The 23,887-nt window shown below is 38.2% G+C and overlaps 1 protein-coding gene across 1 annotated transcript in view; it reads right to left on the bottom strand.

The window, feature by feature from the left end:
* Positions 1-23,887, bottom strand: part of ABCB5 (ATP binding cassette subfamily B member 5) — a 115,165-nt gene that overhangs the window by 65,276 nt on the left and 26,002 nt on the right. The window contains exon 13 of the mRNA XM_043872292.1: positions 15,447-15,617. Coding sequence (XP_043728227.1) covers positions 15,447-15,617 — 171 coding nt within the window. The remainder of the gene's footprint in view (positions 1-15,446; positions 15,618-23,887) is intronic.

The following is a 23,887-nucleotide window of genomic DNA, read 5'->3' as shown; positions in this document are numbered from 1 at the left end:
TGATCTTAGTTTTCTGAATGTTGAGCTTTAAGCCAACATTTTCACTCTCCGCTTTCACTTTCATCAAGAGGCTCTTTAGCTCCTCTTCACTTTCTGCCATAAGGGTGGTGTCATCTGCATATCTGAGGTTATTGATATTTCTCCCAGCAATCTTGATTCCAGCTTGTGCTTCCTCCAGCCCAGCGTTTCTCATGATGTACTCTGCATATAAGTTAAATAAGCAGGGTGACAATATACAGCCTTGACATACTCTTTTCCTATTTGGAACCAGTCTGTTGTTCCCTGTCCAGTTCTAACTGTTGCTTCCTGACCTGCATACAGACTTCTCAAGAGGCAGGTCAGGTGGTCTGGTATTCCCATCTCTTTCAGAATTTTCCACAGTTTATTGTGATCCACACAGTCAAAGGCTTTGGCATAGTCAATAAAGCAGAAATAGATGTTTTTTTGGAACTCTCTTGCTTTTTCAATGATCCAACGGATGTTGGCAATTTGATCTCTGGTTCCTCTGCCTTTTCTAAAACCAGCTTGAATATCTGGAAGTTCACGGTTCACATATTGCTGAAGCCTGACTTGGAGAATTTTAAGATTTACTTTACTAGTGTGTGAGATGAGTGCAATTGTGCAGTAGTTTAAGCATTCTTTGGCATTGCCTTTCTTTGGGATTGGAATGAAAACTGACCTTTTCCAGTCCTGTGGCCACTGCTGAGTTTTCAAAACTTGCTGGCATATTGAGTGCAGCACTTTCACAGCATCATCTTTCAGGATTTGAAATAGCTCAACTAGAATTCCATCACCTCCACTAGCTTTGTTCATAGTGATGCTTCCTAAGGCCCACTTGACTTCACATTCCAGGATGTCCGGCTCTAGGTGAGTGATCACACCATTGTGATCATCTGGGTTGTGAAGATCTTTTTTGTACAGTTCTTCTGTGTATTCTTGCCACCTTTTCTTAATATCTTCTGCTTCTGTTACGTCCATACCATTTCTGTCCTTGATTGCGCCCATCTTTGCATGAAATGTTCCTTTGGTATCTCTAATTTTCTTTTTTTTTTTTTTGGTATCTCTAATTTTCTTGAAGAGATTTCTAGTCTTTCCCATTCTATTGTTTTCCTCTATTTCTTTGCATTGATCGCTGAGGAAGGCTTTCTTTTCTCTCCTTGCTATTCTTTGGAACTCTGCATTCAAATGGGAATATCTTTCTTTTTCTCCTTTGCTTTTTGCTTCTCTTCTTTTCACAGCTATTTGTAAGGCCTCCTCAGACAGCCATTTTTCTTTTTTGCATTGCTTTTTCTTGGGGATGGTCTTGATTCCTGTCTCCTGTACAATGTCACGAACCTCTGTCCATAGTTCATCAGGCACTCTGTCTATCAAATCTAGTCCCTTAAATCTATTTCTCACTTCCACTGTATAATCATAAGGGATTTGATTTAGGTCATACCTGAATGGTCTAGTGGTTTTCCCTACTTTCTTCAATTTAAGTCTGAATTTGACAATAAGGAGTTCATGATCTGAGCCACAGTCAGCTCCCGGTCTTGTTTTTCTCTATAGTTTTTGCTGTATAGTGGCAGCAAACAAATCAGTGGCTGCCAAGCATCAAAGAAGGTTAGAGGGGTTGGGATGGAGGGATTACAAAAAGCATGTGAAAATATTTGGGAGTGACTGATTGACAAGTTTGATTGTGGTGATGGTTTCACAGGTGTACATATATGCCCAAACTTTTCCAATTGTATACTTTAGTATGTGCAGTTATTGTAAGTCAAAAACTGTTAATAAAGAAAGTTGCATGATATTATGCCAATAAAATGAAAAAGTGAACTGAGTAGCGACTGCATCGTAGGTAGGAAGCTTTCTTTTTCTTAACTTCAGCAAAGTCTGATAATGGACACTGTGAGTTTCTATGGATGATATTTATGTAACATACTCTGTAGTAGGAGAGAGGTCTAAGTACTACAGTGCCTAATGCTTCCTCCATTTTTCATATTGCCAAATACACAGACTTTTTATTCAACTATTGAGTGGATAATATTTAGGCAATGAATTTTTATTGTTTGCTTTGTTTTCCTCAGCCTCTTATTTACTTTTATGTGGTAATTCTAAACCTTCCTTATATGGAAGCATCCTTATGAATGGTATAAAAGATTAGTAAAAAATGTAATGAGACTTTTTTAGCTTCTTTAAAAACTTTTAATTTTAGAATAGTTTTAGACTTACAGAAAATTTGCAAAGGTATTACAGTATCCACGTATCTGCACATAGGATACTCCAGTATCATCATCTGATAATTCTATAGTGCATGTGTCACAACTAATAAACTTATATAAACTACATTATTTTTAACTAGACTCCAAATTTTATTCAGATTTCCTTAATTTTTACTTATTATCCTTTTTTTCTGTTCCAGGATATCACATTGCATTTAATCATCAGGACTCCTTAAGATCCTCTTGACTGTGACAACTTTTCAGATTGTTCTTATTTTTGATGAACTTGACAGTTTTGAGGACTATCTAGGAATATCTATCACATACTTGGTAGAAGGGCCCTCAGTTTGGGTATGTCTGATGTGTCTAGTTTTTAGGGGCAAGGTATTCAGCTTATACTGATCCCACTTCTCTCATTCAAACTTGGAGACCCTAGGAATTAACAACAGTGTCTTAAAAGAGAATGTTAATAATGTTGTTAAGTGGATATGATTTAGAACTATCACCACAAAGGTGAAAACACCCAGACACCCAGGTTTCTGGTCTATATTGCTCCCATTTATTCAATTACTTTTCCATGAGGTTATAAATGTTATTTCCTAAAAGCAACAGAGCTCAAACCTTATTGATAAAGCTATGTTATCAATTAGTTCAATGATTTGCACAGTGCTATTAAATATTTCTTAAACAAATTAATGTGTATGAAATTTAATTAAAAATATGAAAGGGCACATATAACACCTCATGTTCAAAGGAGAATGTGGGGAGAGAGAATGTTGTAAAATCAAAGTTTGGAGATTGCCGCTAGAAGAGGTCTGAGAATGGTGTGCAGCCTCTTGAGACAGAGTCAGAATCACAAGGTTTCCTTATGTAGCTTTGTCTAGTCCTTCTCTTCTTCAAAGAGGGACTCACATTTTTACACACATATATTCTCGTATTTCTTCATGTATTAGGCATTACACATGGTATGGGTGTACTTATTCTGAGAAAGTTCATACTGTTGTCTGACACCTGAAAACTGACACTAAGAGCTAACCATTTCTACACTGATGTTCCCCCAACAGGAATGGCCTGAGCTTACACATGTGTATCATCTTTACTCTGTCAGAATCCTGATGTAAACTACAAACATTTGATTAATGTATATATTATGTTGGGGCTTGCCAGGTGACATAGTGGTAAAGAATGTGCTTGCCAATGCAGGAGACTTGAGTTCCATCCCTGGAACGGGAAGATTCCCTGGAGGAGGAAACGGCAACCTGCTCTAGTACTCTTGCCTGGGAAATCTCATGAACAGGGGACCCTGGCAGGCTACAGTTCATGGGGTTGCAAAGAGTCAGACACAACTGAGCCCAAGTACATATATTATGTTACAATTAATTTATGATATCATGAATCAGAATCTGAGTATTTCAAACAAATTACAGAAATACATAATACTTTAAAAGGGAAAAACTGCTCCAAAGGCCTATAAAATGGAGCCTGCAAGCATCATGGTATGCACTTAAGGTACCATAAAGTACACTGTGTGTGTATGTGCAGGTGCTCAGTGGTATCTGACTGTTTGTGACCCCACTGACTGCAGCCTGCAGGCTCCTCTGTCCAAGGGATTTTCCAGGCAAGAATACTGGAGTAGGATGCCATTTCCTACTCTAGAGGATCTTCCTGACCCAGGGATCAAACCTGAGTCTGTTGAGTCTTCTGTATTGGCAGGCAATTCTTTACCACTGTGCCACCTGGGAAGCCCATAAAGCACAATTTCACTACAAGAATACAATTTCACTATATCATAAGTGCGACCTAAAACTCACACATGAACCATAGGGAACAAAAAAAATTTTTGGCACTAATCATTTCAGACTTAGAGAAGAGATTTTGGAAGCCAAGGCCTCTTAGAAAACTGACTGAAGAAGTTTGAGCTGATGTTTTGTCTTTTAGCAATAATTACTGTATAGATGGGCCTTCCCTTGTGGCTCAGCTGGTAAAGAATCTGCCTGCAATGTGGGAGACCTGTGTTTGATCCCTGGACTGGGAAGACCCCCTAGAGAAGGGAAAGGCTACCCACTCCAGTATTCTGGCCTGGAGAATTCCATGAACTTGTATAGTCCATGGGGTCTCAAAGAGTCGGACACAACAAAGCGACTTTCACTTCACTGTAAAGATAAGGAAGGTAGTGCAATTCATTCCACACTTTTTTCAGATGCTTAGGTGTAGTTGATTTTCAATATGTCATTGTTGCTATTATTCCTTCTAGAAAGTAATGAATTTCCTAGCATTTCCTCTGTTCCTTCACAGTATGTACAAAGCAGAAAGACAAACCATTAGGTATTTGACCAAAGAAAGGTCAACAGAAAGATTTCTACTTGACACTTTGCTGGCATTTTCAGATTACTTCACAATTTCATGCACAACCATAAATCATTAGGTAATTAGCTTGGATTTTGAAAGACAGTGTGCTTTAAAACATCTCTCCCAGAATTGCTAGGGTAGAGATAAGGGCCTGAGGAAGTCAGCTAGCTTCTCACCATTGGCAGCCATAGGCCTTGAACAAGAGTGAGTAGCAGGAAAAGAAGGGAGAACAATAAAAAGCTGTGAGCATTTGAGAGGGCCTGCATTTGACTGCTGGGTCAATTAACAGGGGTAATAGACTCTCTGGAGAAGCCTGTAAACACAGAGTTCTAGTGTCTAACAGTAAGCGTGGTGTAAGAAACCTACAGAACCACAAGTTCTCACTGACTGCCTCCTAGAAGATTGCCTCAGGTGGACTTGGGGCCCACTGATGACAGGTGCTCCATGACCCAGGCCTGTGGTCTTCAGACTCTTTTTCTTTAAGATGAAAAATACTTTCATCAAATGAAAGCACATATAGAAACTTTATATGTTTAAATAAACAATACAGATTAATGAGTAACTCCTCCGTATGAACTGTTGACCATAGCTCTACCCACTCATAGTATCCCACCTCCCCACCTTCTTCCACACCTCAAGAGGTTTCTGGAAAACTCTAGTACTTCAAAAACAAAGTCTGACAAACCTCTCACTACTCTTTTGCAAATTTCCATCTTTTTTAGCTACCAAATTTTAACTCATCTGCTATAAGAAGTTCTATATATGGGCTTCCCTCATAGCTCATAGTGAGTAAAAGAGGTAAAGAATTTGCCTGCAATGCGGGAGACCTGGGTTCGATCCCTTCGTTGGGAAGATCCCCTGGAGGAGGAAATGGCAACTCACTCCAGTATTCTTGCCCAGAGAATCCCATGGACAGAGGAGCCTGGCAGGCTACAGTCCATGGGGTCACAAGAGTCACACACAACTTAGTGACTATATGTATGCATATATGTATTGTAGTTATACGGGAAACACAGGATTTTGGAAGTCTTAACTACCTCATTATGATGTTGAGAGCCCATTGGCTTGGTGTTCTTCTGGGTCAATATCAGTTCCACAGCTAAATAATAAGAATTTACTGTCCCATCTCATCACCTGTCCAAGAATGCTTTCTCTTTTGTAAAATGTGGTGATGAAAAGAAAAATATTAAGCACTTAGAAGCTATATATAATAAGGGACTCACCTCCTTCCCAATCTCTTTCTTTCAACTTGCATGTGAATATGTATGCATGCTTAGGTTAAGACCCTTTAGAAAGTAAAACACATTCAAAATCTAAATTCTGCTGAGTTGAAGCCATATGGACTACCTAGTTAGTAACTTGGAATAGGACTCTACAGTACAAAATTTTCTTTTTATATCCTAGAATCTCTTCATTATGACTTCTAAATAACTTAGCAATTGAAGATAATAAAATTATTTATAATCATTTAATACTTTTTTCCTTCTTTTAACTTTATTTTCTTTTTTTCTTTTTATTTCTTTTAACTTTATTAACAAGCTAACATTTGTGGATAAACTTACAACAAAAAGTAAATGAAAAAGTAAACAGTGAATAAGAAGAGAAAATGTTACAATAGTTAGCTCATCTTTTTTCTAAGAGGAAATAAAGTCTAACCTAGCTCAGAGCGCTGACCAAAAAACAATACATTAAAGATGTCTTATTTGCTAACAGTTGGAACCAGAGAACAGTTACCAATATCCACTGGATCACAGAAAAAGCAGAAAAACTCCAGAAAAACATTTGCTTCATTGACTACCCTAAAGCCTTTGACTGTGTGGATCACAACAAGCTGTGGAAATTTTACAAGAGATGGGAATACCAGACCACCTTACCTGCCTCCTAAGAAACCTGTATGCAGGTAAAGAAGTAACAGTTAGAACCAGACATGGAACAACAAACTGGGTCCAAATTGGGAAAGGAGTATGTCAGACTGTACACTATCACCCTGCTTACTTAACTTATATGCAGAGTACATCATTCTGAATGCCAAGCTGGATGAAGCACAAACTGGAATCAAGACTGCCGGGAGAAATATTAATAATCTCAGATATGCAGATAACACTGCCCTTATGGCAAAAAGTGAAGAGGAACTAAAGAGCCTCTTGATGAAGCTGAAAGAAGGTAGTGAAAAGCTGGCTTAAAACTTGACATTCAAAAATCTAAGATCATGGCATCTAGTCCCATCACTTCATGGCAAACAGACAGGAAACAATGGAAACAGTGACAGACTTAATTTTCTTGGGCTCCAAAATCACTGCAGACAGTGACTGCGGCCACAAAATTAAAAGACGCTTGCTCCTTGGAAGAAAAGCTATGACAAATCTAGGCAGTGTATTAAAAAGCAGAGATATTACTTTGCCAACAAAGTCCATATAGTCAAAGCTATGGTTTTTCCAGTAGTCATGTACAGATATGAGAGTTGGACCATAAATAAAGCTGAGCACTGAAGAATTGATGCTTTTGAACTGTGGTGTTGGAGAAGACTCTTGAGAGTCCCTTGGACTGCAAGGAGATCAAACCAGTCAGTCTGAAAAGAAATCAACCCTGAATATTTACTGGAAGGACTGAAGCTGAGGCTGAAACTCCAATACTTTGGCCACCTGATGTGAAGAGCTGACTCATTGGAAAAGACTCTGATGCTGGGAAAGATTGAAGGCAGGAGGAGAAGGGGACAACAGAGGATGAGATGGTTGGATGGTATCACCAACTAAATGGAGATGAGTTTGAGGAAACTCTGGGAGATGGTGAAGGACAGGGAAACCTGGCGTGCTGCAGTCCATGGGGTCACAAAGAGTCAGACACTACTTAGCAGTTGAACAACAAGAAAAACAAGGAAAATCAATATCTTATATAGAAGTTTTCCTTATTTGTGGGGGAGGACAAAGCTTAGGAATAATTAAATTCACAGAAATCACTAAGATAATTATCCATATCATGAGAAAATATTTTCATATATTTTAAAGGTTTCTTGCTATGTTTTTTAAGACTTTGAAGTATCCTGATAAGTAAAAATGATTTAAATTCATTTGTGGAAAAAAATTTACTAGCTATATATACAATAGGATCAAAATAAGCAACTTAAGAGGACAAAAACAAGTTTATTATAATCTCAGATGGGAGTCTCAATTTGGGGTACAGTCTGAGTTTCTTTTCGAAGAAGGCAGTATGGTTTGGAAAGAAGATAGTTTCTTTTTAAATGCTGGCAAAATATACATAACATGAAATTTACCATTCTAACCATTAAAACAATTTTTTATTGACATATTCTTGACCTACAAATTATATTAGTTTCAGTTATATAACATAGTGATTTAATATTTTTATGGATTGTATTCCATGTAAATTTATAAATTAAAAAATATTAGCTATATTTGCTGTGTTGTCACTGTGTGTTGTGCATTTTTAAGGTTAAAGTCCTCCTGGATCGGAGTGGTCAATTTTGTCTGTGTCACTATTCTTCTATGCTCAGACTTAGATCATTCCTCTTTTGTGTAGTAAAATAACACAAAAATTTAAACTAATTTTAACATTTTTAAGTGGACTTTAGTGGTTTCAGGTATATTCACATTGTTGTGCAACCATCACTGCTTTCCAGTTCTAGAACTTTTTCTTCATCCCATACTGAAACTCCATACCCTTTAAACCATAATTCCCGATTCCCTCTTTCCCTTAGCCCCTGGTAACCTCTACTCTACTTGCTATGAATTTTACTGTTCTAGGTATCTAAGATAAGTGTAATCAGACAATGTTGTCTTTTTGTGTCTGTCTTGTTTCTGTGAGCATGTGTCTTCCAGGGTCATCCATGCTACAGAACATATCAGAACACTCCTCAGTCTTAAGACTAAGAACTGTTCCACTGTGTATACTTTCCAGGTTTTGATCCTTCATTCATCTGTCAATGGATATTTGTGTTGTTTCCACCTTTTGTGAATGATGCTACTGTGAATGCTGGCATGCACATATCTGTTTGAGTTCCCACTTTTAATTCTTTTTGGTTATATCCAGAGGTGGCTTTCCTGGTGGCTCAGAGGGTAAAGAATCTGCCTGCAATGCAGGAGACCCAGGTTTGATCCCTGGGTTAGAAAGATCCCCTGGAGAAGGAAAGGAAACCTACTCTAGTATTCTCGCCTGAAGAATCCCATGGACAGAGGAGCCTGGTGGGCTAAAGTCCATGGGGTCACAAAGAGTTGGAGGTGAACATGACTGAGCAACTTTCACTTACTCACTTCACCCAGAAGTGGAATTGCTGGATCATTTAAGTAAGTTCATAAGAGGCTAGATTTGAAGAGCAATCTGGTTTCAAATTTAGCCTCAAGTTCTAGCAGATCAATGAGGCAATATACCATGGTGGCAATATACCATGGTGGTGCACTCAGTATGCCAGCAAATTTGGAAAGCTCAACAGTGGCCACAGGACTGAAAACCAATTTTTCATACCAATCCCAAAGAAAGGCAATGCCAAAGAATGTTCACTGCCACACAATTGCCCTCATCTCACATGTTAGCAAAGTAATGCTCAAAATTCTCCAAGCCAGGCTTCAACAGTATGCGAACCATGAACTTCCAGATGTTCAAGCTGGATTTAGAAAAAGCAGAGGAACCAGAGATCAAATTGCCATCATCTGTTGGGTCATCAAAAAAGCATGAGAGTTCCAGAGAAACATCTACTTTTGCTTTATTGATTATGCCAAAGCATTTGACTGTGTGGATCATAATAAACCATGGAAAATTCTTAAAGAGATGGGAATATCAGACCACCTTACCTGCCTCCTAAGAAACCTGTATGCAGGTAAAGAAGTAACAGTTAGATCCGGACATGGAACAACAAACTGGTTCTAAATTGGGAAAAGAGTATGTCAGGCTGCATACTGTCACCCTGCTTATTTAACTTATATGCAGAGTAAACATTTCGAATGCCAAGCTGGATGAAGCACAAACTGGAATCAAGACTGCCAGGAGAAATATTAATAATCTCAGATATGCAGATAACACTGCCCTTATGGCAAAAAGTGAAGAGGAACTAAAGAGCCTCTTGATGAAGCTGAAAGAGGGGAGTGAAAAAGCTGGCTTAAAACTTGACATTCAAAAATCTAAGATCATGGCATCTAGTCCCATCACTTCATGGCAAATAGACAGGAAACAATGGAAACAGTGACAGACTTAATTTTCTTGGGCTCCAAAATCACTGCAGACAGTGACTGCAGCCATGAAATTAAAAGACATTTGCTCCTTGGAAGAAAAGCTATGACCAACCTAGACAGCATATTAAAAAGCAGAGATATTACCTTGCTAACAAAGGTCTGTCTAGTCAAAACTATGGTTTTTCCAGTAGTCATGTATAGATGTGAGATTGGACTATAAAGAAAGCTGAGCACCAAAGAATTGATGCTTTTGAACTGTGGTGTTGGAGAAGACTCTTGAGAGTCCCTTGGACTGCAAGGAGATCCAACCAGTCAATTCTGGAGGAAATCAGTCCCGAACATTCATTGGAAGGACTGATGCTGAAGCTGAAACTCCAATACTTTGGCCACCTGATACAAAGAACTGACTCATTTGAAAAGACTCTGATGCTGGGAAAGATTGAAGGCAGGAGGAGAAGGGGACAACTGAGGATTAGATGGTTGGATGGCATCACTGACTGGATGCACATGAGTTTGAGTAAGCTCTGGGAGTTGGTGATGGGTAGGGAAGCCTGGCTTGCTGCTGTCCATGGGGTCGCAGAGTCAGACACGACTGAGCGACTGAACTGAACTGAACCATGGGGGTTACATGGATGAGCGAGAGGGCTGACTGTCTGGGTCCAGGTTCTGGCTTCACTGCTTCCTAGCTATTACTCAACCTCCCTGTGCTTCAGTTTACACATCTGTGAAACAGGAGAATAAATATGCAACTTTCACTGGGTTCTTGTAAAGATTAGTTTTTCTTATTCATCTGTTCCATTATTACACCTAAAATAATGACTTATGAATGGCTTCAGGGGGTCTATGAACCCCTCAATATTGTACATAAATCTTAGTGTACAAGTGCATTTGCAGATTTTTGGGAAAATTTACAGTGGTTTATTTTTCCCTTTCTTAGATTCTCAATGGGCCCTTGATCTATCAAATGGGGAAAAACACTATTCTAAAAGGAGTTAGTGGCCTATAACTTAACACCAAGGCTTATGCATGTGAGCTTGATTAAGCAAGCTTGTAAAATGTCTCATGATGCTTTGGGATGAGGTATTATCTATATTACCTTTGTTTTCCTAATTAAATTGCAGCCAAGGAATTTCCCTCGTAGAAATTCCCTTTCTGTTCCCAACTATTAACAAATAGTTTTAAGAACAGGGAGGGCAGAAAGAAAAAGATCAAAAGTATTTCTAATTCTACATATAAAGAGAAAGATATTTAACACAGACACACCAAAACATATGTGTGTGTGTATGTATTGGTGTGCATCTGTGTGTGTAATATAATTAACCTCACTTCTTGGGGCTTAATTTAATAAAGTAGTCCACAGCTTAATATAATATACCAACTTACTTATTAATTCTCCAAGTAGTATAAATATAATGTAAGGGACTTCAGAGGAAGACCAACAAAATGCATCATATCAGAAACAGAAATGATGATAAAGAAAAGCCCATGGTTGTTGCAACAAAATAGCTCAGACTCTTCAAAGAATAAAGCTGTGATGGAAACCCATCTTTCATAATCAGCAAAGGGCCTTTTTAAAGGTTCTCCACTGATGTGGTATAGCTGAACCTCCCTTAATAATTATTCCTTAGATTTGCATACAACTTTTAACATTTCAAAGAGCTTTCACAGGCTTAATTCTAAAATCAACATGGGCTTTCTCTGCTTCCCCAGGGGCTTGCAGGTGTTCATGCCTCCTCATAGTAGGACAGCTTGGAAGCCTGCTGCATTGGCATACCAGGCCCAAACCAGTAGCAGAGTAAAACTCCATAGCTGTTGTACAGATCTTTATCCACTGATCCTAAATCCTCCTCTTGAACAATATTAGTGAAGCAAAACTAGATGGTAGCAAGCCTAAACTAAAAAAATCCAGAAAAGAGCACTTCAGGCCTTGAAACTCTTCTATATCACAGTCATCCAAACACTACTCAACAAATATTTATTGACTGTCTAATGAGGGCCAGGCATTGTTCTACTGCTGAGTATGCTGCAATTAACCAATCAATGCCTTTGATAATGGAGAGCAGATGTTTTAGTAGAGGAGAGTAGATATTTTAGTAGGGGAAGAGAGAAAATAAACAAATATGTGTATAATATATTAGCTGACATAAAGGGCTATGGTATGTTTAAGGGGTACCCAATGTGGGACAGAATGGTAGGATGTGAGGTTCCAGAAAGAGCCTGGTGCCCAACTCCATAGAACCTTATAGCTCCTGTAAGGAGTTTGGTTTTTACTTAGAGTGAGAAGAAAAGGAGCCATTGAAGGGTTTGAAGCAGAAGGGCAACATGATCAAATTTACATCTTGGAAATATTGTCTGCGTGCTGTGCTGAGAACAGACTGAAGTGAGTAGTATGCGAGATGCCATGTTATGTGTTAGTCGCTCAGTCGTGTCCAACTCTTTGTGACCCCACGTACTGTAGCCTGCCGGGCTCCTCTGCTCATGAGATTCTCCAGGCAAGAGTACTTGAGTGAGTTGCCATTTCCTTCTCCAGGGGGTCTTCCCAACCCAGGGACTGAACCTGGATTTTTTACCATTTGAGTCACCAAGGAAGCCCATGGCAGATAGCTATTGCAATAATCCAAGTAAGGACAATAGTAATATTTCCCTCATGCCCCTTTTCAGTCAAAACCCACCCCCTTCCTCCAGTAAACTACTGATTTGATTTTTTTTTATCACTGTAGATTAGTTTTGCTGGTTCTAGAGCTTCATACAAAGGGAAGATGATGGGGTAATGGAGAGGAGGGGTTGGGAGGATATCTGAAGGCTGGGTATGCAAGGAGGTGGATGCTGCGTTCACCAATGAGAAAGAATACATTTTATTGTTCCCTCTTTGTTGGCTAGTGGTTTACATGATATTTTGAGCTATAAAAAATCTGTTAACTGCTGTGGATTAGGCTGTATCATGCCACAGGGTTCTAGAATTTATAGACAGATGTCTGAGCAGAAATGAGACCTGTTGGATGCCCTACCCTCTTTAGGTGGGGACCTCTTTAAAGCTTGGTTCCACAATCACCATCTGTGTAGTGGGTGTACAGAACTCTCATGGCACTGGAGTGTTCATAGCTTTTCCTGTATTTTAACTCTTCCTTTCATGTGTGTGTGTGTGTTAAGTCGCTGTGGTTGTGTCCAACTCAGTGCGACCCTATGGACTGCAGCCTGCTAGGCTCCTCTGTCCAAGGAATTCTCCAGGCAAGAATATTAGAGTGGGTTGTCATGCCCTCCCCCAGGGGATCTTCCCAACCCAGGGATCGAACCCAGGTCTCCTGCATCTTCCACATCAGAGGCAGATTCTTTACCACTGAGCCACGAGGGAAGCCCCAACTCTCCTCTGCACCACACGCAATTAAATACCAAGGCATATATATTTAACGAGCTGTCACCCCAGAGTAACCATTTACCCTCACCTCACAAAAGATCAGCAAAGTCTCCTTATAGTTTCACACCTATACATCTCTATAACGCTGATTTAATGACACCCTTTAAAAACTGGAAAAGAGTAACAGTAATTGAATTTTTGAAATATATACTTGGAATAATCATTTACAAGCATTTTTTGTGTCTTTATCTTTTACCTTATGATATAGATTTCATTTCAAGCAGTAGAAAAAGATATTGATTAGTTTATCGTGACTCTAAGCAACTATTTACAGTAAGTCCCCCCTGCAAGTTGTGAACTTTCAAAGATGTTTCTCATGTCCAATCATGTAAGTCAGTTCACATGTCTGGTATATATCATCACTTGTGTGCGTTCTCTACAAGTGGCTGTGCTTTACTATACAATACTACATAGAGTACAGTGTCTTTATTTCAAGCCAATGATGTCTGGAAGCAAGTGTAAAAGCAGAGGTGATATAGCTGGTACTGTACCATACTTTTCAAGATACTGTACTGTAAGATTAAAAATGTTTTATTTTTTGTGTTTGTTTTTAATGGATTTGTTGTGTGAAAAGCATTATAAACCTATTACAGTACAGCACTATATAGCCAATTGTATTAGTTGGGTACCCAGGCTCTCTTCGTTGGATTTACTAACAAACTGGACTTAAAAATGCACTCTCAGAATGGAACCTGTTCATATGTAGGGGACTTACTGTATTTTTAAAAGTCTGAATAAGTTTTGATTGCCTGAAGTGATTAACATATCGAATGAAAAGGCAATGGGCACAACATTTAACCTGTAACCAACTTCAGAGCCTAGTATAATATTAAAAAAATCTTATATATATATGTTGATTATATTTCAATAAAACTAGAAAAGTTATGTAATTTGAGACAGTTAAATGTAATAATTTTTTAGTACATTCAAGCCTTAAGTAACTAAACATCACCATTAGTATACACAATTTGAGTGTATTCTATAAATAGAGCCCTGTTTTAGTTATTAAGTGTTAAGAAATGAATAGAGTATGAGTCATGCTTTTGAGGATATTATCATTTCTTCACCAAAATGAACCAAATTGGCAAAGTGTCTACAATGAACATGGATTTTCATATTATTCATTTTATGAAAATAAGAAATACGATCAACTTGTGGTACTCTTATCATGTGAGGTGGAAACAAGGTAAAAATTTATAAACTCTGATTTGCAAGTTGATAATAGTAGGTACTAGATTTTTCAATAATCAGTTGGGACTCTGGTTGCCAGTGTCCATATCTAGTCATGCAAACTCAGTATTTAAAAAGAAAAGTCTGTAATTTTCTTAGAAAAACACAACCCATTTTTAGAGAAGCACAAAGTAAAAAGTGCCATTAAGCCTTCTAAAGGGTTTGAAGACCATGACTGCAAAGAGGGTTTGGCTATTGGAAAAAGTATTCTATAGTTTTTCATGACACCACCACTACCTACCTTCCCAGATGCAGTGCATTTTGGTAAAAGGCCAATTCTGCATTGCGGCCATGAAGCTATTTAGCAGCTTATAGTGAGTAGGGGGCTTCGTTACTCAGCAGTAGCGAATCTGCCAGCAATGCACGAGCCGCAGGAGATGTGGGTTCAATCCCTGGGTTGGGAAGGTCCCCTGGAGGAGGGTATGACAACTCACTCCAGTATTCTCGCCTGGAGAATCCCACGGACAGAGGAGCCTGGCAGGCTATAGTCCATAGGGTCTCAAAGAGTCGGACACGACTGAAACGACTTAGCATGCATCCACACAGTGAGTAGGAAGGCAGCATCAGGGCCTTAGGGATGTTGAAGGAGGATGGTTCAAGGTCAAGGCAAACCACATGGTATACTTCTCTACTTGAAGTGAAATTAAGTTAAAATGAGTACTCTGTGATTACCTTAGAGAGGAAAAAATGGTCAGAGAAGAGAACCCCATAGCTGTATATGGAAGAGACAAAGGGTGGACATGATTATAATTGTGGTAGGGGTATGGAGTTACCCTGGGGAGGTGGAAAGTGTACACCTGTTGGAATGGGATGCAGACCTATATATATGGGATGATTGCTTGGTTATGAGCCTCATATACATTTTTAACACCAAGCATAGCATCTTCTTTTCTCCTCCAAATCACTTCCTATAAACATTACCGAAGCTTTTACAAGGATGAACACTCTGCATTCATAACTTAAGGAGGGCTCTGAAATGAATAAATAATCCACTATGGAGCCATACTTTCTTGTATTTAAAAAAAATGCTGAACCAGGAATATTAAAATAATGAGTCTGCTTACTTACCTTCACCAGTGCAGCTTGAACTACTGATTCGCTTTCTGTATCTAAGGCAGACGTAGCCTCATCTAAGATCAGAATCTTCGGGTTTCGAACTAAAGCTCGAGCAATTGCGATTCTCTGTTTCTGTCCTCCACTCATTTGAGCTCCTTTTTCCCCTACCAAGGTATTAAATTTCTAATGAAAATTAGGAAACAAAACAGAAACAGAAGGCCGCATGGTCAGATGATTAGAACAGGAAATGGCAGTCACAGTTGTGGATTTTTTTTCTCATTTATTTACTGATTGAACTTTTTATTTTGTTTTGGGGTATAGCCGATTAACAATGTTGTTAACAGTTCAGGCAAACAGCAAAGGGACTCAGCCATATATATGTGAATTCATTCTCCCCCAGATAGTTGTGTTTTAATGCCGGATTAATCACTGCTGCAGCCTGGATAGTATTTGATCTATGATTTGTTCTTTGTAAAAATAAACAACCATTTTAAAAAGAATCTATTGAAGAGAAGACCAAAGAAAAATTTGGCTAGGACTAAGAAAAATGAGGACATAGCATAATCTAGGATTTTAAGGAAGATTAACAATAATTTTAACCAATTTTCAAAGTTTTAAAGACACTTTTAAAATGCACTGGTATCTTTAATAGAAACACTGTAGTACAAATAATTTATTTAAAATGTTTATTAGTAATTTAATGTATTACCCATAATTTGCTTTACATTCTGAAAAATAGTATGAAAAAGGTTATTGCAAAAACAAACTTCTTCCTCAAAACGTTTTTTCAATCTTGGGAGACTTTTTGGGCCTTCTTTTACTTTTTTTTGATATACATGTCTTTAACAAAGTAGATATTGTTAGATATTTGAAGTTGGAGGTAATTTCTAGAACTAATGAAGCATAATTAGTAATATTCTATTGTGCTAAGTCCCTGATTCAAACTTCATTTCTTCAAGGACTTACTTTCAAATAATATTTCTAAACTTTTAACTTCTAGAGTTTGACCTTTACATTAAAAATGTGCATGCTAAGTCGCTTCATTCATGTCTGACTTTTTGCGACCCTATGGGCAATAGCCTGCCAAGCTCCTCTGTCCATGGGATTCTCCAGGCAAGAATACTGGAGTGGGTTTTAATGCCCCCCTCCAGGGGATCTTCCTGACCTAGGGATCAAACCTGTGCCTCTTGTGTCTAACCTGCATTGGCAAGGGGGTTCTTTACCACTAGCACCATCTGGAAAGCCCCACATTAAAAAAAAAAAAGTATATATATATACACACACCTTATTGATGAATAATTTTTCATAATAAAATGCATCCATTTTAAAAGAATAGTTCTATGAGTTTTGAAAAATGCATGTATCCATGTTATTACCACCCAAATAAAAACAGAAAATTTCTATCATCCTAGAAAGGTTCCAAATGACCCTTTCCAGTCAAAACCCACACCTTGCCTCAGATACCACTGATTTGATATTTATCACTATAAATTAATTTTGCTGGTTCTACAATTTCATAAAAATAGAATCACAGAGTGTGCACTTACTTTTGAAGTTTGATGGCTTAAGTTTCACTTGGTCTAAGATTCATGGTAAATTATATGTGTATATAGCATGAGGTAAGGGCCACATTTCTTTTTTTTTAACACATGGATATCCAATTTTTCCAGCACCATTTGTTGAAAAGACTTTCCTCTCTCCCACTGAATTACACTGGCCTTGTCAAAAATCAGTTCACTAGGTATATGTGGGTCTATTTCTAGACTCTATGCTGTGTTCCACTGACTTACACCTCCATTGTTATGTCAACGTGTGTGTATGCTCAGTTGTGTCTGACCCTTTGCGACTCCATGGACTGTACCCTGCCAGGCTCCTCTGTCCTTGGAAATTTCCAGGCAAGAATACTGGAGTGGGTTGTCATTTTCTACTCCGGGGTCTTTCCAACCCAGGGATCGAACCTGCATCTCCTATGTGTCTTGCACTGCCATCGCGCCACCTGGGAAACCCGCTGTTAGGTAATTATCACTGTCTTAATTGCTGTCTTAAAATTAACTATTGTAGGTCTTCCAGTTTTGCTGCTCTTTTTCCAAAATTGTTTGACTATGATTGGTCCTTTAGATTCCTAAATAAATTTTTAATCAGCTTGTTGACTTCTGCACATGAAAAAGACAGCTGAGATTTTGATTGAAATAGCATTAAATTTATAGATTGATTTGGGGAGAATGCATATGTGTAAAAATATTCAATCTCTAAATCAATGAATAAGATACATCTTATTTATTATATTTAGATATTCTTTAATTTCTCTAAGCAGTTTTCTATAGTTTTCACATAGAAGATTTACAGATCTTTCATTATATTTATTCTACTTTATATTTTTAATGCTATTGTGAATGCCACTTTTAATTTCATTTGTAGTTGTTGCTACTATTCTGAGAACCAGTTTATTTTTTCCATAGTTATACGTCTTACTAAGGTTACCTATCCACTTCTATTTGAGTGAGTTTTTGTGGTCTGTGTCTTTCAGGGAATAGAACCTCTTCTATATTGTCAACATTATAGGCATATCTTTGTTCATAGTATTCCTATATCAACCTTTTAATGTCTTTGGGATTAATAATGATGTACCTTCTTTGATCCCTGATATTTGTAATTTCTCTTCTCTTTTTTGTTTCTTCGTCAGGCTTGCTATAGTTTTACTGATTTTATTGATCTTTTTAAGGAAACAGCTTTTAGTTTCACAGTGACTGTTTCTAATGTTTTATGTTTTTAATTTCACTGTTTTCTGCTCTAGTCTATATTATTTCTCTTCTACTTGTTTTGTGTTTTATTTGCTCTTCTTACTCTAGTTTCTCAAGATGCAAACTCGGTTAATGGATTTTAGATCTTTTCCTTTTCTAAAGTAAGCGCTTGATGCTGTAAGTTTCTCTTCAAGCAGTTGATCCTTGAACAACGTAGGTGCTAGGGACACCAACCCCCATCCAGTCAAAAATCCACGTATAGCTTTACCATCAGTCCTCTGTGTCCACATCCTTGAATTCCACCAGCTGGGGGTCATGTAGTACTACAGTATGTATTTTTTGGAAAAGATTCCTGTATAAGTGAATATGTACAGTTCAAACCCATGTTGTTGAAAGATCAAGTGTATTCCACAAATACAGATACCTTGTATTGTCATTTTTATTTACTTCAAAAGTTTTTAATTTTTCTTGAAACTTCCTATTTGTGCCATATATTATTTAGAAGTAGGTCCTTTAATTTTCAAATATTTGTGGATTTTCCAGGTATATTTCTGTTATTGATGTCTATGTTTTAATTCTATTGTGGCCCAAGGACATACTTGTATGTTTCCTTTGAAATTATAAGCATTTTTTCTTTCAATGTCGAAAATATTGTTTATCTCAGTGAACATTCCACATGCACTTAAGAAAAATGTTTTATGCTGTTATTGAGTGAAACTGTCTATAAATATCAGTTATATCTAGTTGGATGATAGTATTGTTGAGGTTATCTATATCCTTAGATCTTTTGCCTACTTGGTCTAGCAAGTATTAGAGCCTTCAGCTAAAATTGTGGATTTGCCTGTTTCTCCTTTCAGATGTATTGTTTTTGCTTCATGCATTTTGAAATTTTTTTTGAAACTTTTAAAAAAGACTTCTTTTTTATAGATTAAAAAAAAATAGTGTTATTTATTTGGCCGTGCTGGGTCTTCTTTGCTGTGTGGGCTTTTCTTTGGTTGCAGTGTGCAGGCTTCTCACAGTGGTGGCTTCTCCTGTTGCTGATCATGGGCTCTAGGGCACATGGGCTTCAGTATTTCCGGCGGGAGGGCTCAGTAGTTCTATAGTACAGGCTCAGTAGTTGTGGTGAGTGGGTTTAGTTGCTTCGAGTCATGTGGGATCCTCACGGACCAGGGATTAAACCTGGGTCTCCTGCATTGGCAGGTGGATTCTTTACCACTGAGCCACCAGGGAAGCCCTAAAGATTTTTTTTGATGTGGACCATTTTTAAAGTCTTTATTGAATTTGTTGTAATATTGCTTCTTCTTCTTCTTTTATTAATGTTTTTGGTTTTGGGGCCCTGAGGCATGTGGGATCTTAACTTCCTGACCAGGTATCGAACTTGCACCCCCTGCACTGGAAGGGGAAGTCTTAACCACTGGACTGCCACGGAAGTCCCTTGAAATTTTGCTTAAGTGGACAAATATCGAGATTATGGGTTTTTTCTTTTCGCCTGTGGATCATTGTTTCCTGTTTCTTTGCACATCTAGATATTGTAGAATGCACATTGAAATTTGTGCATAATATGTTGAAGAGACTCAGTTCTGTTTTATTCTGAGGAAAATGTTGATTTGACTCTCACGTGCATGCGTGTTTGCTAAGTCGCCTCAGTCATGTGCAACTCTTTCCCACCATATGGACTGTAGCCCACCAGGATCCTCTGTCCTTGGGATTCTTCAGGTAAGAATACTGGAGTGGGTTGCTGTGCCCTCTTCTAGGAGATCTTCTCAACCCAGGGTTCGAGCTTGCGTCTCTTAACGCCTCCTGCACTGGTAGGTGCGTTCTTTACCACTAGCACTACCTGGGAAGCCCTTTCACCCTCCTAGGCAATTCAAATATTGACTGATCATCCTGGTTTTATGCTTTGTTGTGGTGAATCTGTTGTTGTTCAGTCACTTACTCTTTCCAACCCCATGGACTGCAGCACACCAGGCTTCCCTGTCCTTCACCATCACCCAGAGCTTGCTCATCTAAAGAAAGCCTCAAAACTTGGCAGGACCCAATATCCAAGTTCTGTCTCCTTTAGGGTCTTGTCATCACTTGGTTTTAGGATTTTGTTAGAGCAGATTATTTAGAGTCAGCCTTACTCTAAGGTGTGGTCTTTACTTCTAAGGTGTGACTTTTTTTGGTGTCTCAGCTATATGCCTGAGGTATAAAGAGGTGTTAATGTGACCTCTCCACTCTGGCTGGGTTGTGTTTTCAACAGCTCCACCACACTGCCTAACTTTGAGTATCTCTGCTCTACTATAGCTTTGTAGCAGCTGCTCTTCTGTAAGCCAGGGATAATCTTATATCTGAGAAGGATTCCCAAAGGATGCTTACATGGACATCTGCCCCCCATCTCATGTCCACAACTCTTTTATTTTGGCTCTTCAATTTCTTAAGCTGCCCTGAAATTCTGTCTCTATCTTTTATCTCAGTGGGACTGACATGTTCTCTTTGAATTCCATTTTACAGAGATGTGATGGGGTCATAATTTGTTCCCAGGAAGCATGCTGGACATTCATGGACTTTCTTCGAGTTTCCTTCCTCTCAGGAATCATAGTTCTGTGCTACTGCTTATCTAATGCTTGGAAGCAATTGTCCTATGCCTCATATATTCTAGTCCATTTTATGGCTGTTCATGGGGAAAAGATAGCAAGTATCAGTTAATCCTAACATACTAATTAAAAAATATGTGTGTATCATAGTTGGGTTTCCCTGGTGGCTCAGATGGTAAAGAATCTGCCTGTAATGCGGGAGACCTGGGTTAAATCCCTGGGTTGGGAAGATCCCCTGGAAGACGGCATAGCAACCCATTCCAATATTCTTGCCTGGAGAATCCCCATGGACAGAGGAGCCTGGTGGGTTATAGTCCATGGGTCACAAAGAGTTGGACATGACTGAGTGACTAAGCACATCATAGAAGGATTAATGATATTTATTTTTCTTTTTAATTTATTTTTTTATTAAAGGATAATTGCTTTACAGAATTTTGTTGCTTTCTGTCAAACCTCAACATGAATCAGCCATAGATATACATATATCCCCTCCCTTTTGAATCTCCCTTCCATCTCCCTCCCCACCCCACCCCCTCAAGGTTGATACAGAGCCCCTGTTTGAGTTCCCTCAGCCATACAGCAAATTCCTGTTGGCTATCTATTTTACATATGGTAATGTAAGTTTCCATGTTACTCTTTCCTTATATCTCACCCTCTCCTGCCTTCTCCCCATGTCCGTAATTCTATTATCTATGTCTATTTCTCCATTGCTGCCCTGTAAATAAATTCTTCAGTACCGTTCTTCTAGATTCTGTATATATGTGTTAGAATATGGTATTTATCTTTCTCTTTCTGACTCACTTCACTCTGTATAATAGGTTCTAGGTTCATCCACCTCATCAGAACTAACTCAAATGCATTGCTTTTTATGGCTGAGTAATATCCCATTGTATATATGGACCACAACTTCTTTATCCATTCATCTGTCGATGGACATCTAGATGGCTTCCATGTTCTAGCTATTGTAAACAGTGCTGCAATGAACAATGGGATACATGTGTCTTTTTCAATTTTGGTTTCCTCAGGGTATACACCTAGGAGTGGGATTGCTGGATCATATGGTTTTATTCCTAGTTTTTTGAGGAATCCCCATACTGTCTTCCATAGTGGCTGTATCAATTTACATTCTCACCAACAGTGCAAAAGCATTCCCTTTTCTCCACACCCTCCCCAGCATTTATTGTTTGTAGACTTTTTATGATGGCCATTCTGACTGGTGTGAGGTGATGTCTCATTGTGGTTTTGGTTTGCATTTCTAATAATGAGTGATGTTGAGCATCTTTTCATGTGTTTGTTAGCCATCTGTATGTCTTCTTTGAAGAAATGTCTGTTTAGGTCTTTTTCCACTTTTTGATTGGGTTGTTTGTTTTTCTGGCATTGAGTTGAATGAGCTGCTTGTATATTTTGGAAATTAATCCTTTGTCAGTTGTTTCAGTTGTTATTATTTTTTCCCGTTCTGAGGGTTGTCTTTTCACCTTGCTTATAGTTTCCTTTGCTGTGCAAAACCTTTTAAGTTTAATCAGGTCCTACTTGTTTACTTTTGTTTTTATTTCCATTACTCTAGGAGGTGGGTCATAGAGGATCTTGCTTTGATTTATGTCATCAAGTGTTCTGCCTATGTTTTTCTCTAAGAGTTTTATAGTTTCTGGTCTTACATTTAGGTCTTTAATCCATTTTATCTTTGTGTATGGTGTTAGGAAGTGTTCTAATTTCATTCTTTTACATGTAGCTGTCCAGTCTCAATGGTGAAAAACTGAAAGCATTCCCCCTAAGATCGGGAACAAGACAAGGGTGTCCACTTTCGCCACTATTATTCATAATAGTTCTGGAAGTCCTAGCTTCAGCAATCAGAGAAGAAAAAGAAATAAACGGAATCCAGATTGGAAAAGAAGAAGTAAAGCCCTCACTGTTTGCAGATGACATGATTCCCTAAAGATAGTATCAGAAAATTAGTAGAGCTAAGCAGTGAATTTAGCAAAGTTGCAGGATACAAAATCAATACACAGAAATCACTTGCATTTCTATATACCAACAATGAAAAATCAGAAAGAGCAATTAAGGAATCAATCCCATTTACCATTGCAACAAAAAGAATTAAATATCCAGGAATAAACTTACCTAAGGAGAGAAAATTATAAGACACACAGAAAATTATAAGACACTGATGAAAGAAATCAAAGATGACATAAACAGATGGAGAGATATTTCATATTCCTGGCTAGGAAGAATCAATATTGTGAAAATCACTACACTACCAAATTCAATCTACAGATTCAATGTGATCCCTATCAAATTACCAATGGCATTTTTCACAGAACTCGAACAAAAAATTTCACAGTTCATATGGAAATGCAAAAGACCCCGAATAGCCAAAGCTGTCTTGAGAAAGAAGAATGGAGCTGGAGGAATCAACTTTCCTGACTTCAGATTATACTTCCAAGCTACAGTCATCAAGACAGTTTGGTACTGGCACAAAAACAGGAATATAGACCAATGGAACAAGATAAAAACCCCAGAAATGGATTTATTTTTGAGTATAGCTTTCCCTAAATTTTCACCTATATGAAACCACTTCTGTAACTTTTATTTATTATTATGTTTATTCTTATGTCCCAGTTTAACCATCATGGCTGTGGAATTTAGCTTCTATCATAATAAACCAGCAATTTTAATTTGTTCTTTGGATTATATTTTTAGCATTTACTATTAGATTTATAGTAAGGAACACCTTTGTGTAAATATTGGACTTTTAGTAAAAATAAGTCATAACTTACAGGGAATGACTTCAGTTCAGTTCAGTTCAGTCACTCAGTTGTGTCCGACTCTTTGCGACCCCATGAACTGCAGCACGCCAGGCTTCCCTGTCCATCACCAACTCCCAGAGCTTACTCAAACTCATGTCCATCGATTAGGTGATGCCAATCAACCATCTTATCCTCTGTCATTCCCTTCTCCTCCCACCTTCAATCTTTCCTAGCATCAGGGTCTTTTCCAATGTGTCAGTTCTTCACATCAAGTGGCCAAAGTATTGAAGTTTCAGCTTCAGCATAAGTCCTTCCAATGAATATTCAGGACTGAGTTCTTTTAGGATTGACTGGATGGATCTCCTTACAGTCCAAGGGACTCTTCAAGAGTC

This window comes from Cervus elaphus, chromosome 18, assembly GCF_910594005.1.
Source record: "Cervus elaphus chromosome 18, mCerEla1.1, whole genome shotgun sequence".
NCBI classification, from domain to species: domain Eukaryota; kingdom Metazoa; phylum Chordata; class Mammalia; order Artiodactyla; family Cervidae; genus Cervus; species Cervus elaphus.
This window is presented reverse-complemented; position numbering and strand designations above follow the sequence as displayed.